Source organism: Caenorhabditis elegans, chromosome II, assembly GCF_000002985.6.
Source record: "Caenorhabditis elegans chromosome II".
Classification (NCBI taxonomy): domain Eukaryota; kingdom Metazoa; phylum Nematoda; class Chromadorea; order Rhabditida; family Rhabditidae; genus Caenorhabditis; species Caenorhabditis elegans.
This window is the reverse complement of record NC_003280.10, coordinates 12,184,985-12,202,451: the sequence shown is the minus strand read 5'-3', so window position 1 is coordinate 12,202,451 and position 17,467 is coordinate 12,184,985. Positions and strand designations below refer to the sequence as shown.

Genomic DNA, 17,467 nt, shown 5'->3' with positions numbered 1-17,467 from the left:
ATTTTTATATTTTCTTTGCTTGTCTTTTCCGTCATTAAAATACCCTTTTTATTTTTTTTTTAATTTCCAGAAAAATGGCAAAAACTACTGGAATCCTCGATAAATCGCTGAGCCGCGGCAAAACGGAGATCAATCTGTCCACATTTGCCGTACTCTTCTCAGAAATGGTTCTCTACGCACAAAATCGTTCGGAAACCGTAACGGATATTCATGATAAAATTGCGTCTTATGGGAAACAAGTGGGACTTCGAATGTTTGATATTATTACTCTTCGGGAAAAAGGATACAAACGGGAGACCAAGTTGCTCGGAATGCTCATGTTCATTAAATCGACTGTTTGGAAGAATTTGTTCGGAAAAGAAGCTGATAAATTGGAGAGATCTAATGATGATCATTGCACTTGTTAGTGGGATTTTGAAGAAAAATGAAAAAATTCTGAAAATTGAAAAAAAAATCCAAAAAATGCTCAGAAAATGAAGAATAAGATTCAATTTTCCACCAAATTTAGTATATGTTTATGAGAAAAAACATGGAAAATTTAGGATAAAAATTGATTATTTTAAAATTAAATAAACATTTTCTGTTCAAAAAAATTCCAAAAAATGCCAAGAAAAATCTAAAAAATTGCAATAAAAAATTCTGAAAATAATCCAAAAAACCAAAAAAAATCCACAAACATTTTTTTTTAATTAAAAAAAAATTCCAAACAATTTCATTTTCCTAGAGAAATAAAAAAAGTCCAAAAAAAATCAAAAAATATTTTTAGAAAAATCGAAAAAAATTTCAAAAAAAATTCCAAAAACATTTTTTTAATTAAAAAAAATTCCAATATAAAATAAAAAATAAAAATTCCAACAATTTCCATCAAAAAAACTAAAAAAAAATGTTTTTTTAATCCAAAACATTTCCAATAAATTCAGAAAAAAAACATTATAAAATTTTAAAATTTCCGCATAAATTACCTCTCAATTTCATAGTTTTACCGACGAGTTTTTGGAAAAAATCAAATTTCGCGGCATTTATGGATTTCTGGAAAGTTTTCAGGAACTTTGAACTCATTTTTTTTGTAAATTTTTTAAAACAAAAAAACATGAATCAAAAATCGAGAAACTAATATTTTTTAGATTTTTCGATAAAACCCTGGTTCGTAGTAAATTATCAGAAATAAGGAAAAAAATTATTTTTTTTGCAGATCTTCTAATCGAAAAGGATCCAATGGTGAATACGTACATCTCGGTGCCACGTGACAAGGGAGTACTCAACTGTGCGGCTTTTGCCGCCGGAATTGTTGAAGCCATTCTTGAGGTGCTTGAAAATCTGAAAAAAACTGAACATTTTTGTGGAAAAAATTTTTTTTTTTTTTGGAAAAATTACAAAAAAAAATCTGAATTTTTTTTTAAATCATAAAAATGACAATTCTTCTGAAAAGTAAAATATTGTTTTCTAAAAAAAAAAAAATTTTCCGAAAAATTAAAAAAATATTCTAAAAAAGGACGTTTTTCTGAAATTTTTTTTTTGAAAAGTACAAAAAAATTCAAAAAAAATGAAATTTTTTTTCAGTAAATTAAAATATTTTTTTTTCTTAAAAATAACCCATTTTTCAAATTTAATTTTCCAGAGCGCCTCATTCAAATGCAAAGTGACCGCCCATTGGCACAACGGAACCGCCTACGTCATTCAATTCGACGAATCTGTCATTGCTCGAGAGAATTCGCTTCTTGATTCCAATCGATAAATTCTTTGATTTTTTAAAAATTTATTTATTATTCATTCCCCCCACATTTATTGTAAATATTTGGTAATCATAAAAAATGTGTTTGAAAAAAAAATTTCCAGAGAAAAAAATTCAATTCGACTTTTTTTGGTGTAAAATTTCAGTCGCCACATATCTTAATTTTTTACTGGTCAGGTTTTCAGTTTATTTTTGTAAAAAATTCCCAGAAAATTCATTTTTAAAAAATATTTTAAAACACAGTTTTAACATTAAAAATCAATAATTATCGATTTTTGGAAAATCGATAATTTCAATTTTTCTGAAAAAACCTTAAATAATCAATAATGATGTTATTACAGGAACACAAAATTATGAGAATGTGTATTGCACAACACATTTGACGCGCAAAATATCTCGTAGCGAAAACTACAGTAACCCTTTAAATGACTACTGTAGCGCTTGTGTCGATTTACGAGCTCGATTTTTAAAATTGATTTATTTTCGTTTCTTGGCATTATTTTCTAATGCTTAGCTTAATTTTAATATTTTATCGATAAATAAATAAATTTAATCCATTCGAGCCCGTAAATCGACACACGCGCTACAGTAGTCATTTAAAGAATTACTGTAGTTGTCGCTTCGAGATATTTTCCGCGTCAAATATGTTGTGCAGTACGTATTCTCAGAATTTTGTGTCTCCGTAATATAATTCCTTATAAAATTTCAACTTTTATCGATTTTTCGCCCAAAAAATCGATATTTTCAAACCTATTTCAGAATGCGTCCTCCGAAAATAATGCAAATTTTCCACGTATCCCGCCGACAAATTGCCACGTCAAAAACCTCGAATTTCGAGCGAAAAACCATCGAAACAGTGTGCCCCCGTGTCCACAATTACCTTTTCCCGCATGTATCGGCCCCGTCGACGTCATCGGCGGCCGAATACACAGGAGTTCTTCCACCGCTTGTCGCCGACAACGTCGTCGATCATTTCGGTGTGCTCGCCGAGCAACAAACACGAAAATACAAGGAATTGCTGGAAAAAGCGTGCGAATTCGATTTGGAAACCGCCAAGAACGTTTTGGAGCACATTGATGTAAATGCGCTCTACTGTGAACAGTTGAAAATCGATAAAAATCACTTGAAATTTCTTATTCTTAAATTTTTAACGATTAAAGGGGCGGAGCCTAAATCATCATTTTTATTTAAATTTTTTTTTTAATTTTTAAAATCTTTGACCATTAAAGGGGCGGAGCCTAAATCTACATATCCAAAAATTCCAGAAAATCAATAAAATATAGCCAATATGTGGGCGTGGCCTATCAAACAAAAAATCGATAATTCTAGAAAACCGACGGATGGCACTACAAAACCGGCTGGACACGATACCCGTTCTCCACTTCGGAACCCCCGGAAACTATCGATTTTCCACGTGACTCAATTCTATTCTTCGATATTGAATTAGTTGTTCGTGACGGGACCCTTCCAACATTGGCAATTGCATTGGGAAGAGATGCATGGTATGGATGGTGTAGTGATCGATTAATTTATGAATCAGAAATTCCGGAAATTCCAACGAAAGCAGATTTAATTCCGATCGGAGAGATTGGAATGGAAAAAGTGATTATTGGACATAATGTTGGATTTGATCGAGCCAGATGTCGGGAGGCTTATCAATCGATAAATGGGTCAAAGATTCGATTTATGGATACAATGTCTATGTCGATTCCAATGTATGGAATGGCTGATCATCAGCAATCACTTTATGAAATGTATGATGTTGAGACTAATGATTCACATGTACGTTTATGATGGAAAATTTTGAATTTGGCGCCAAAAAACGGTTTTTAAAATTTTGGAATTTGGCCCAAAAAATGTTTTTTTGAAAAGTTTAAATTTGGCGCCAAAAAACGGTTTTTAAAATTTTGGAATTTGGCCCAAAAAAAAATGTTTTTTTGAAAAGTTTAAATTTGGCGCCAAAAATTTATATTGAAAATTTTGAATTTGGCCCAAAAAAAACGTTTTTTGAAAAGTTTAAATTTGGCGCCAAAAATGTATTTTTGAAAATTTTTGAATTTGGCGCCGTAAAACTGTTTTTGGAAAATTTTGAATTTGCCGCCAAAATTTTTTTTAAACTTTTTGAATTTGGCGCCAAAATATAGTTTTTTGAAATGTTGTAATTGGCGCCAAAAAACTACTTTTAAACATTTTTAACTTGGCGCCAAAAATTAGTTTTGAAAGGTTTTAATTTGGCGCCAAAAAACTTTTTTGGAAATTCTAAAATTGGTTCAAAAAAATATTCTTTTGAAAATTTGAATTTGGCGCCAAAAAAAGTTTCTGAAAACAAAAAAAAAAAATTAATTTTGGCGCCAAATTCAAAATTTTCAATAAAAAAATTAATTTAAAACCGAATTGTACCAAACTTTTTTTTTTTGAAAATTTCAAATTTGGCGGCATTATTTTTTAAAAATTTGAAAACCTTTAAACCGCCAAATTTAATTTTTTCGTTTTGACGAATTCAAATTCCCGCCAAAAAAAATCTTATAGTTAATTAATTAAATTTTTGTTTTGCAGTCCGATTGGATGAACGCATGGAAGGGTCGAGTTTCGAAAAATTCGTTGGTTGCAGTACACGATCATCTCTATCCAGATAAAGCTAGTAAGCGATTACGTAGATCACAATTTTGAAAAAACATTTGGCCGGAAATTTGAATTTTTCGGAAAAATAAATTTTTTTCGAAAAAAATTTTCAAAAAAAAAAAAATTTCAATAATCTTTTTTTCAGTCAACGCGGAGGGTTTCTCGAAGAAAACGATGCGAGCAAGCTTCGTCAAAGACCCAATTGAGCAAATTCGAGAAGATTTCCAGCCCCTTATGTCCTACTGTGCCCGTGATAATATTCTATGCGCGGAAATTTATTTCCGCCTATGGCCAGAATTTATCAAACGATTTCCCCATCCGGCGACACTTTCCGGAATGTTGAATATGGGAAATGTGTATCTACCGATTAATAGTTACTGGAAAATGTTCTACGAGAAAAATGTGCAAACTTGTGAGCAAAAGAAGACGGCTGCGACGAGAAAAATCATTGAATCGGCGCGATTGGTGGCGAAGAGATTGGATGATGAGGGAGAGGAGATTGGGTAAAAATATAAACATTTTTGAAATCAAATGAACATTTCCTGGTCAAAAAATTCCAAAAATTCCAAAAAAAAAATCATTTAAAAGTCCAAATTTTTTTTTAATTCTTTGAAAATTCAAAAAAAAATCCTTAAAAATTTCAGAAAAACACAAAAAATTCCAATAAAGAAATCCAAAAGAAATTTCAAAAAAATCCAAAAAAAAATTAAAAAATTTATCCAAAAAATGCCAAATAAATTCCAAAAAGAATTCGAAAAAAATTCAGAAAAAAATACCAAAAAAAAGTACAAAAAATCCGAAAAAAATTCCAAAAAATTCCAAAAAAAAAATCCAAATTTGTTTTTAATTCTTTGAAAATTCAAAAAAAAACTCCAAAAAAAACCAAATAATCCAAAAGAAAAGTTTTAAAAAGTTAAAAAAAAAATCCAAAAAATAGTCCCAAAAAAATTCCAGCAGTCTTTTTCATCCAAAAAATTTTATTTTAAAATCCAAAATAACAATTTCAAAAAAATTCCAAAAATTCCAAAAAATGACAAAAAAATCCAAAAAAAATTCCAAAAAAATTTCAAAAAAATTTTTTTAATCCCAAAAATAAATTTCAAAAAAAGTAGAAAAAAATCCAAAAAAATCGAAAGAAAATTCAAAAAAATTACAAAAAAAATCTATAAAAACCTTTTAAAAAAGTACAAAAAAAGCCTAAGAAATTCCTTTAAAAATCCAAAAAAAAACAAAAAAAATCCAAAAGAAAAGTTTAAAAATTTTTTTTTTAATCCAGAAAGAAAAACCCTAAAAAATCCAAAAAAAATTCCAAAAAAAATTCCAAAAAACATTCCAAAAAATTCCAAGAAAAAAATCCAATAAAAACTCCTTTAAAAATCCAAAAAAAAATTTTTAATATAAAAAAATTCCTTCAAAAAATCCTTTAAAAACCCCAAAAAATCCAAAAAAAATTCCGAAAAAAATCCTAAAAACATTCCAAAAAATTCCAAGAAAAAAATCCAATAAAAACTCCTTTAAAAATCCAAAAAAAAATTTTTAATATAAAAAAATTCCTTCAAAAAATCCTTTAAAAACCCCAAAAAATCCAAAAAAAATTCCGAAAAAAATCCTAAAAACATTCCAAAAAATTCCAAGAAAAAAATCCGTAAAAATTCCTTTAAAACATTTTTTAACGAAATTCCACAAAAAGAAACCAAAAAATTTTTGAAAAAATCCTAAAAAATATTCCGAAACAATAGAAAAAAATAATTTTTAAAAAATCCAAAAAATAGATTTAAAACATCCCGAAAAAATTCCAATATAATCCAAAAAGTTCCAAAAAATCCGAAAAAATCCAACAAAAAAAATTCCAGAAATAATTCAAAGAAATCAAAAAAAAATCCAAAAAATTCAACAAAAAATCCCAAAAAAAACCAAAAAAAAAAAAATTATAAAAATTTGAAATTTGCCAACGAATTTTTGAAAAAATTCAAATTTTGCGAAATTTCTGGATTTTTGGAAAGTTTTCAGTAATTTTTGAAATTTTTGAAAAATTTTATATTCCCCTCGAAATTTCGGAATTTCAAATGAAAAAATTTCCCAATTTTCCCAATTTCCAGGCCTGAAAAAAACGATGTTTGGATGTGGCATCACGATTGGACATTCAACCAAAAACAATCAAATTTCGAATGGTTCAACAAGCTGTTCAAGGCGCGGAGCTTCGTTAACTTGAGCCTTGACGAGGTGGACAGCCACCATATCGCCCTAAAAAGTCACCTGATTCCGGCGATTTTCGGCTTCGTATTCGGACCATTTCCCCTATTCAAAACTCGATCAAAAGGTTGGGGATTTTTGGTTCCGAATTGGAAACCGGTCGAAAAAGCGCTCCAAGACCCGAATTTCCACGAAATCGACGCAAAAATCGATTTTAAACCGGATTCAGCGGTGAAAAAGTTTCCGCTGCGAAGCTTCTACGAGACCGTTCAAAATAATGTCTATATGCTCGGCGAGCTGCCGATTTCGCCGGATCGAAAGGGTTTTGAGCTCGACGAGGCCGGGCTTGTGAGATTTTATCAGTTGGATCACCCGTCCGGGGAGGGAAATGTCGGCGATCCGCTTACCAAGCATTTTGCGAAGGATTTGAAGGAGTTGGTGTTACGGCCGACGAGGTAAAAGGGGTACTGTAGGGGTACTGTAGTGATACTGTACGAGTACCATAGAGGTACTGTACTGGTACTGTAGTGGTACTGTAGGGGTACTGTAGGGATACTGTAGGAGGGGTGAGGGAGACTGTTGAGGTACTGTAATCATACTGTAGTGGTACTGTAGGAGAGGGGGAGTGGGTACTATAGGGGTACTTTAGGTATACGTATGGGTACTGTTGGGGTACTGTAGGGGTACTGTAGGGATACTGTAGGAGGGATGAGGGAGTACTGTTGGGGTACTGTAATCATACTGTAGTGGTACTGTAGGAGAGGGGGAGTGGGTACTATAGGGGTACTTTAGGTATACGTATGGGTACTGTTGGGGTACTGTAGGGGTACTGTAGGGATACTGTAGGAGGGATGAGGGAGTACTGTTGGGGTACTGTAATCATACTGTAGTGGTACTGTAGGAGAGGGGGAGTGGGTACTATAGGGGTACTTTAGGTATACGTATGGGTACTGTTGGGGTACTGTAGCGGCACTGTAGTGGTACTAAAGCGGTAGTGTAGTTGCACTAAAGTGGCACTATAGGGGTACTGTAGGTATATTGTAGGGATCCTGAGGGGGTACTGTAGGGGAGCTGTAGGTGTACTGTAGCGGTACTGTGAGGGTACTGTAGAGGTACTGTAGCGGTACTGTAGAGATATTGTAGGGATCCTGAAGGGGTACTGTATTGGTACTGTAGTGATACTGTGGGGGTACTGTAGGGGTATTGTAGTGATGCTGTACGAGTACTATAGGGGTACTGTACTGATAATGTTAGGGTACTGTAGGAGTGCTGAGGGGGTGGGGGGGAGAGGGGTTACTGTAGGGGCTATATGTAGGGTTGCTGTACGGTTACTGTAATCTAGGGCTACTGTACTGGTACTTTAAAGGTACTGTAGTGATAGTGTAGAGGTGCTATAGAGGTGCTACAGGGTACTGTAGGATTGCTGGGGGTGTTGCAATAGTACTGTAGTGATACAGTGGGGGTACTGTAGGGGTACTGTAGTGGTACTGTAGGGTTACTCTAAAAGTACTGTAGGTTCAAATAAACAAAAGCAGTGATTTTCCAGATACGAAGAATATTTCGACGTGGTGCTCGACTCAATCCAAACGACCCAATTCTGGACGAGCTACAGTGACCGATACTGCTCGGAAGTCGCGATTTGGAGTCCGGAAGCTACGTGGCGTACCGCCGAAAACCTGGAAATGATAGACGGAGCAATCGCGGCGGCCGTCGTTCCAGCGGGCACAATTTCCCGTCGAAGTGTTCATAAATTATGGGTGACACTGACAAATCAATCTACAGGACACGTCATCGGTACCGGAATCAAGGCGATGGTGCAAGCGCCCGCTGGTTATCGATTAGTTGGCGCTGACGTGGATTCACAGGAGCAATGGCTCGCTGCGTTGTATGGAGATGCGAGTGCTGAGAAAAGATTGCGTATGGGGTGTTTTTTGAATTTGGAGAAAAAAATTCAAAATTTTTTTTTACCATTTTAAAATTTTTGTGTGCACATTTTCGTGACTTTTGAAATTTCAGAGTCAAATTTTATGGAAATATCAGAGAATTCTGATGCAAATGATTTTTTTAGAAAATCGGTAAACCGGCAAATTGCCGGAATTTAAAATTTCCGGCAAATCGGCAAATTGCCGGAATTTAAAATTTCCGGTAAATTAGCGGAATTGAAAATTGGCGGAATTGAAAAGTTCCGGCAAACCGGCAAACCTGCAATTTGCCGGAATTGTAAATTTCCGGCAACTTGGCAAATTGCCGGAATTGAAAATTTCCGGCAAACCGGCAAACTGCTGGAATTAAAAATTTCCGGCAAATCGGCAAACCGACAATTTGCCGGAATTGAAAATTTCCGGCAAATCGGCACAATTCCGGAATCGAAATTTTCCGGCAAACTGCTGGAATTTAAATTTACGGCAAGTCGGCAATCTGGAAGATTGCCGGAATCTAAATTTCCGGCAAATATGCAAACCAGCAAATTGGCGGAATTGAAAAATTCCGGCAAACCGGCAACCTGCTGGAATTACAAATTTCCGGCTAATTGGCAAATTGCCGGAATTGAAATTTTTGTCAAACCGGCAACTTGCCGATATGCCGAATGACAATTGCCGCCCACCACTGATTCAAATTTCAGAAATTTTGCAAAAAATCCAAAATTTCAAAATTTTCAGCGCTGGAAAAACGTGTCGCCGGTAAGACGGCCTTCTCGAACATGATGCTCGCCGGTTCAAAATCCGACAACACTGATCTCCATTCAGTAGTGGCTAGCCAACTGAAAATTAGTAGAAATCACGCGAAAGTGCTCAATTACGCAAGGCTCTATGGCTCCGGGGAGACTCATGCCGGGAAACATTTAATGAGAGTTGGTGGACTGAAACAGTCTGAAGCCGAGAGCACAGCTTCTCAGTTATTCAAATTGACAAAAGGTGATGTGGCAAAATATATGAAGGTGGATGTGAGAATGAATTGTGTGGTGGATAAGTATATTGAGGAAATGGTCGAGAATTCGGATGTATGCAAGATTTTGACGATTGATGGGATTTATTATATGCCGGCGTATACTAGTCAATTTGCGTGGGTTTTTTTTTTGTTTTTTTTTTTACAAAAAATTATTTTAAAAAAGGTTTTGGTCACAAAAATGTTTTTTGATGGTTTAAAAAAATTGGTCAAGTAATTGATTTGGAGAAAAACATTTGTTTTTCTTAAAATTTCGTTTAAAAGTTAAGAAAAAAAACAAAAATACGTTTTTTAAAAAAATTTTATTTTAAAAAATTGAAAAGTTGTTTTAATCGAAAATATATTTTAAAAATGGTTTTAATTTTTTTTTTTTAAGGCAGAAAATAAAAATTAAAAATTAGTTTTAGAAAAATTGGTGAAATAATTTTTAGGAGAATCCTTTTTGTTTTGTGAACGTATAGTTCAGTTCTATTGTTTACTATCCCTCTATTATTACTATCGCATTTCCCATCTGTCTTTGTGTAATAGAGGTCACCCATCTGGCCTCCCTCTAGTGTTCTACCCTTGATTATATTCATTCTACACATCAGCTGGCGAGTGAGAGGTGACCTATCTCCTCTCTCTCCATCCGGCCTATTTAATCAATAAATACATGTATTCAAACACTAGTTTAACAATCATAAACAGATAATGTGGTACCATTATCTTCCGTTTATAGTTTTCCCAAAAATTAGCAATGTTTTGCCAAAAATTCGGTCTAAAAAAATTTTGGCCAAAAAAAATTTTAAATTTTAAAATCGAATAAAACATCCAAAAAAAAATTCAAAAAAAAAAATTCCGAAATAACATCCAAAAAATTTTCAAAAAAACCATCCAAGAAAATCCAAAAATAAAATTCAAAAGAAATTTTTTTTTAATCTTTAAAAAATCCAAAAATTTTCCAAAAAAAAACCAATAAAATTCCGAAAAAAAAAACAAAACAATTCAGAAAAAGTCTTTAAAAAATCCGAAAAAATCCAAAAAAATCCCCAAATGTCTTTAAAAAATCCAGAAAAAAAATCGAATAAAAATTCCGAAATAAAATCCAAAAAATTTCCAAAAAAATCCGAGAAAATCCAAAAATAAAGTGTTTAAAAATTCCGAAAAAAATTCAAAAAAACTTTAAAAATCTTTAAAAAACCCAAAACTTTTCCAAAAAAAAACCAAACAAGTTCAGAAAAAGTCTTTAAAAATTCCGAAAAAAATCCGAAAAAAACAAAAAATTTCCAAAAAAAAACCAACAAGATTACCTGGAAAATTCAGGATGCACCATGTTTTCGGCCAAAAAAAAAACTGTCGAAATTTTTTTTTAAATCAAAAATTTAATTTCCAGCTCAGAAACTGTGCGTTTCGAAGATTGGCTTCTCTCCCACTACTCGTCACTTCTCAATGGATCCTCTGAACCGGATAGCCTAATCTACTCGATCTATGAGAATCCTGATGAGCCACGACGCCTTTTCGTCGGCGGATATGAATCTTCAACATTCAATTTCCTGGAGACCTCAGCAGCGGCTCACGATTTGAGAACTCCTATTCTGGGATGCCAAATTGCGGATTCACTTGGAAAATTGCCTGAAGGAACGCCGGATTCAGCGTATTTTGATCGAAAATATAAGAGATCCGTTATGAATTGGGTACGGCGTCTGGATTCTTTCGGTTAATATCGATTAAATCGCAAAAAATTTTTTTTTTTTTGGAAATGTTGAATTTTTTGGTTTATAGGTTTTTTTTTTCGAAAAATACAGTGAAAAAATTGATGATTTTCCAATTTTCCTTTAAAAATTTGTTTTCTCGTAAATCCACACAAACGTCGTAAATCTGCATCAGGCGCGTAAATTCATACGGGCACCATAGTCAATCTACATGAGGCTCGTAAATCCACACAATCACCCATCGTAAATCTACACATCCCCCGTAAATCTACATATATACATAGATATATACGTATACATGGACACCGGAAATGTACACAAAGTTAATCTACATTAGGCTCATAAATCCACACGATCCCTTGTAAATCCACAGAGACGCCGTAAATGTACATTAGGTTTGTAAATTCAAGCAAAAACGTACCAAAACACTGTAAATCCACACAGCCCCGTAAATCCACACAAAAAAACCTACCTACACACAATTCCCGTAGATCCACATAAACTCCGTAAATCTACAAAGGTTCGTACTTTTATGCACACTTCGTAAATCCACACAAACGCCGTAAATCTACATTAGGCTCGTAAATCCACAATCACCCACCGTAAGTCCACACAGCCCCCGTAAATCTACTTAGACACCGGAAATCTACATAGGCTCGCAAATCCCCACAAACAATTACCGTAATTCTACAGTCTCGTAAATGCACACAAATACCCACCGTAAATCTACAAAAGTCTCGGAAATCCACACGATCCCCGTAAACCCACAATACATTTTTCCGACCCAAAAATAAATCAAAATTCCAGATTGTACAATCGTCGGCAGTTGATTTCCTCCATCTCCTGCTCGTCTCAATGCAATGGCTCTGTGACACTTACAAAATCGATGCCCGTTTCGTCATTTCGATTCACGACGAGGTCCGATACATGTGCAAAGAGCCGGATGCTCCGAGACTTGCTCTTGCTCTGCAGCTTTCGAATTTGCTTGTGAGAGCCTATATTTCACAGAGAGTCGGAATATGTCAGCTGCCTAATGTTCGTTTTTTTTTGCTGGCTCATAGATCCATATAACCTCACTATCAGTAAATTTAATTGTGGCTTGTAAATCCAAATTAACCCTGTAATCCTACAGTTGGCTCGTAAATTCGCACACACAATTCCTGTAATTCCACACTACCCCGTAAATCTACATAACTCCTGTAAAACAAGCCCCGTAAATCTACATTAGATATTTTCAGACCGTTGCCTTCTTCTCTCAAGTAGATTGTGATACAGTACTCCGTAAAGAAGTCGACACGGAGAGCATCAATCCGGACGGCTCCAAAATTGCCGACGGCGTCGCCTGGACCGTTGACGATCTACTGAAGCTCACTGGTGGAAAACTGGATTAAATTTTGATTTTTTTTCTTGTTAATGTTTGTTAATTTTATTGTTCAATTGTTTTTTCACATTACAACATAAAAATGTATTCAGAAAAAATCCACAAACTTTACGTAAATCAACACAAACACCGTAAATCTACAACAGTATCGTAAATCCACACAGTATTTCGTAAATCTACACAAAATTTCGTAAATCTACAGTAGTGTCGTAAATCCACACAAAGCCCGTAAATCTACACAAATTGACGTAAATCTACAATAGCGTCATAAGTCATCACATGTTCCGTAAATCGACATAAAAAAATTTAGTAACACGAAGCTCGTAAACCTACAGAAAATTTCGTAAATCTACAATAATGTCGTAAATACACACAAGCCTCGCAAATCTACCTTAGGCTCGTAAATTCACACAAACACATACCGTAAATCTCGTAAATCCACATGAAGCTCGTAAATTTACAATAGTGTCGTTTATTCGCACGAAATTCGTAAATCTACACATCCTTTCGTAAATTTACAATAGTGTCGTAAATCCACACGAAACTCGTAAATCCACATTATCCCCGTAAATCTACACTAAGCTTGTAAACCTACACAAAACTTCGTAAATAAATTTTTTTCCAAAAATTTTTATTTATTAAAAAATCATATAAATATTCTAAATACAAAAAAAATCGAAAGTGTACAAAAAAATCAATGAGATCATATATTTTTTTCCGAAATACATAGTTATCTAATTATCAAACTGATTTAAACTATTATATAAAATCAAAATCCCCAAAACGAAGAGGTTCTACACTTTTTACAAATAGGTCTTCGTATTTGAGGAGGAATAAATAGGAGAAGTACAACCGAAAATAGACCATATGGGAAAAATGATGAGGAAAGGGCTACGGTAGTCAAAATAAGCCAAATTATTCGGGCGTGATAGGTAGTACGATGGCGGGTGTAGCGGGATGTCTGGAAATTGGAAAAATTGGAAAAAAAAATCACAGTTACAGTCGAATATAGTGGTGAAATGAAAAATGTTCAAAAAATAAAATTTAAAACGAAAAAAAAACTTTTTTTTAAAAATTTTGGACCGTATTTTAACCTAATTTTTGGGATTTAAATTCACTTTTTTGCTCAAAATTCAATTTTTGTGTTAAAAAAAATTTAGCTCAAAATTTAACAAAAAAAAACAACTTACGCAACTTTTACAAAGCTCGTAACTCTCCGTACTCCTCCTGCTTCCAGTACTACTCGGCTGTAGATCAATCTGAATTTTGTGCTCATTGAGCAACGAGTTTCCTTCGGCGCCGCCAACGATTTCGTTATAATCTTCTTCGTCTGAATATACGGAATTTGAAAAATGTATGAAAAAACATTAAATAGATTTTTTAAAAACTCTTACTATCAAAAATTGGAATCGTCGAGTTATCTTCAATTCGTACATAGTCCGGCTGGTAGGGTACCTGAAAATTTTTAAAAATTAAAAACAAAAATTTTAAACAGTTTTTTTGTGATTTTCTTGTCTAATTTCTGCATGAAATTCGAATTTTTCAGAAATGTTGAAAAAAAATTGAATTGTAATTTTTCGAACATATTATATTACAGGAACACAAAACTCTGAGAACGCGTATTGCACAACATGATTGACGCGCAAAATAGCTCGTAGCGAAAACTACAGTAATTCTTCAAATGACTACTGTAGCGCTTGGGTCGATTTACGGGCTCGATTTTTTATTTTTCAATAGGATTTTTGAATTTGGCGAAGGAAATTAGAATATCGCTGTCACTATTCGAAAATAAATTCATTTCGAAAATTGAGCTCGTAAATCGACACAAGTAGTAATTTTAACAATTACTGTAGTTTTCGCTACGAGATATTTTGCGCGTCAAATATGTTGTGCATTCTCAGAATTTTAGGTTCCCTATATAATATTACATTTTCTATAATTAAAACAATTACCTACCTGTGCACTAACCTTCCGTATTATACTACCATAATACGAGGTATTCAACCACTGATACAATTCTGCTCGCTTTTTTGGATTCGGTGGTTCTTCTTCTTCAATAAGTAAACTTGGATCAGAATCTGATAGGGATGATGATGTTGGGGAATTGTCGAATACGTCGAATATGTTAATACGACTGGAATTGGAATCCAGTGTGCTGGAAATTAAATTTATTGTAATTTTTTTTTAGTTTCAGTAATTTTTTTGGCTGAATTTTGGACCGAGGTTCTTAAAAATCGTTAAAATATTGATTTTCTATTAGAAGAAAAATTCAAAAATCTGCAATTTATATAATAGGTAAATTTTGAAAAAAAATCTCAAAAAAGAATTTCTAAAGTTTTTTTCCGAAATTTTTTCTCAAAATTTCAAAAAAAAATCTCAGTTGGCAAACTTTAATTTTATTAATGTCATTAATATCACGGGAACATCAAATTCTGAGAATGCGTATTGACAATGAGCAACATATTTGACGCGCAAAATATCGCGTAGCGAAAACTACAGTAATTCCTTAAATGACTACTGTAGTGCTTGTGTCGATTTACGGGCTCGATTTTTAATCGATAAAGTATTGAAAGAAAACACAAAAATGATTTTGAAAAATCGAAAATCCAAAGAAAGAAAAGAAATTCGTTTCGAAAATCGAGACCCCGTAAATCGACACTACAGTAGTCATTTAAAAAATTACTGTAGTTTTCGCTGCAAGATATTTTGCGCGTCAAATGTGTTGCCTAATACGCATTCTCAGAATATTGTGTACCCGTAATTGTAAAAAAAATATAAGTATGTATTACATAAAATCGAATACATATTTTTCAAATATACCTGATAACTTCCAGTTCCATGTTTTCAAAATAAATTTTCAAAAAAAAGCACAAACCAAGTTCTATTTTAAGCAAAATGCCTAACTTTACTAAAAAATCGGAAACCGATATAATGATAACGATTATGATGTGCACAAACTACGTGTTCATGTGACGGGAAGCGGAAAAATTGTGATTGAAAATGTCATGTACTGTTACAAAAAGTACAAGCTGGTCAGAAAATCAAAAAAAAAATTTTGAATTTTTTTTTCAAAAATTTTAAAAATCTTTGTTATTTTATTTTTAAAGGTTACAAACACGATATAAATTAAATTTTAAAAGACCAAAAACAGATTTAAAAATATTTTGTTTTCACTGATAAAAACCGATTTTCGAACGCTTAACATACGTCCAAAGGTCGCAAAAATTTATCAGTTTCAGACGGGAACCTGATTTTTTTTAAATTTTTTGAAAAACTGATTTCAGACAACTTCAACTATTGGGCAATTCCACGTGGAGTCAGAAAGACCCATTTCGCTTTGATCTTCGAAAAATGCGGGAGAAGAGACGCAGAAATCTCAACTGAATTCACATGGTTAAGAGCGTGCTGACGCCACAATTTTACTGGGAAAAAATTCCCGCATTTTTTGTAGATCAAACCGCAATGAGACATCCTGACACCACGTGAAATTCTAATATTTCGAAAAAAAAATACTCCGAAAACTTTGCGCGTAAAATCGAGTGCATTGAGTTTTTGGCCGAAATCCGTTGCGAAGTCCGGTTTTTTGAAATTGTTTTTTTTGAAATTTTAATTTTTTAAAATTATTCTCAAAATCCAAACTCAATTTTTCTCTCCATACATTAAAAAAACCCAAAAAACCCGGCAAAATAGTCATCCACCGTATAGTTATTCGAAAATTTTGCGCGTCAAATCTGGTGCACATGGTGCATTAGGTTAAAAACTGGCGATTATCATATTTTAACTGAATTTTTTCCGATTTTTCTCAGTATTTCATAAATAAAAACTAACACAAACCCTTGATGAACGAGCATAGTTCAATTTTCTGACTGAAAATCGTAATAATCACACAGGGAAATTCTGAAAATCAATGGGTGAGTGACGTGGGCGGAGGTGATAAGACAGTAAGAGAAGACCCTATTATTTTATTATGTATATATGTGTGTATTGGTACATTTTCACTGATAAGATAAGGAAGTTAATAATGATTGGCAGCTCCCTTTGTCTTTTGTCATCACCTGAAAATTAAAAAGAACGAGGGAGCAGGAACAGTTGTTTGAGCAGTTCTAAAAGTCTAAATTTCACGTTAGCTATATTGATTTTTATCGATTTTTGCCGTTTTTCGGCGAAAAAGATCAATACACCACATTTGACGCGCAAGTTTTCAAAATTATCGAAAAACGAGTCGTTTTTTGGTTGATTTTGAAATTGTTTGATCAATCAATGTTTAGAATTTAGAATTATTATTTTTAACAATTCAAAATAATTCCAATTGTACCACATATTGGAGTTTTTCGGCGAAAAAAAAACAATACACCACATTTGACGCGCAAAATTTTCGCATTTCCAAGTGATAATTCGGGGTTTTTGATTTTTTTTTCGATTTTTTCATTCGAAAATCACTTTAAACCTTTTAAAGAATTTTTTCTCATCGCGATTGAACTTAAAATCTGCGAAAACCCATTGCAAGTACAGTAACCAGTTTTCCAGCTCGGCGAGACCCATCCCCGGAACTCCACATCCCTTGAAAGTACTATTTTGAGAGATTTTGATGTTTTGCATCATGTTTTAAATCGAAATTCGCAATTTTTCCCTGAAAAATCTCTAGAAAATTAGCTGAAATCTTAAAAAAATCATAAAAAGTAGCGTTTATTGAGGTTCTCGCCTTATTTTTTTTTGTTTTTACGACAAAATCGATTTTTTCGTGTGCTTTTTCACAAGAAATCGCTATTTTTACTTATTTTCGAGTTTTTAATTTCAGAAATTAATTTTTCCCGCTGAAATTCTTTATTTCGATAAACAACACGCAGTACGACACTCCGCCAGACTCCGCCCCTTTTCTCTGGGAATTTCCTCATTTTTTAC

The 17,467-nt window shown here is 33.3% G+C and overlaps 3 protein-coding genes across 4 annotated transcripts; 2 read left to right on the top strand and 1 right to left on the bottom strand.

Moving 5' to 3' along the window:
- The first annotated feature begins 70 nt into the window (after positions 1–70).
- trpp-5 (Trafficking protein particle complex subunit 5) lies at positions 71–1,823 on the top strand. The gene is made up of 3 exons (NM_064192.7): positions 71–402; positions 1,193–1,305; positions 1,619–1,823. Exons 1-3 carry the CDS (start codon positions 75–77, stop codon positions 1,733–1,735), a joined length of 558 nt encoding a protein of 185 aa, NP_496593.1. The 5' UTR covers positions 71–74; the 3' UTR covers positions 1,736–1,823.
- Positions 1,824–2,489: 666 nt separating this feature from the next.
- polg-1 (DNA-directed DNA polymerase) lies at positions 2,490–12,663 on the top strand. The gene is made up of 10 exons (NM_064191.3): positions 2,490–2,810; positions 3,062–3,514; positions 4,289–4,373; positions 4,500–4,857; positions 6,454–7,002; positions 8,094–8,464; positions 9,208–9,610; positions 10,866–11,166; positions 11,992–12,219; positions 12,423–12,663. The coding sequence occupies exons 1-10, from the start codon at positions 2,493–2,495 to the stop codon at positions 12,573–12,575; spliced, it is 3,219 nt and encodes a 1,072-aa protein (NP_496592.1). The 5' UTR covers positions 2,490–2,492; the 3' UTR covers positions 12,576–12,663.
- A 510-nt stretch (positions 12,664–13,173) lies between these two features.
- On the bottom strand, positions 13,174–16,515 carry Y57A10A.14 (LITAF domain-containing protein). 2 transcript variants are annotated; one of them, NM_001383967.2, is made up of 5 exons: positions 16,400–16,515; positions 14,522–14,720; positions 13,960–14,020; positions 13,756–13,895; positions 13,174–13,526 (listed from the first exon to the last, which is right to left on the bottom strand). In NM_001383967.2, the coding sequence occupies exons 1-5, from the start codon at positions 16,414–16,416 to the stop codon at positions 13,335–13,337; spliced, it is 609 nt and encodes a 202-aa protein (NP_001370062.1). In that variant the 5' UTR covers positions 16,417–16,515; the 3' UTR covers positions 13,174–13,334. The 2 variants fall into 2 exon arrangements, with proteins under 2 accessions (NP_001370062.1, NP_001370063.1); NM_001383968.1 differs by lacking the exon at positions 16,400–16,515 and adding an exon at positions 15,386–15,510 and having other exon boundaries at positions 13,180–13,526.
- Positions 16,516–17,467: the final 952 nt, after the last annotated feature.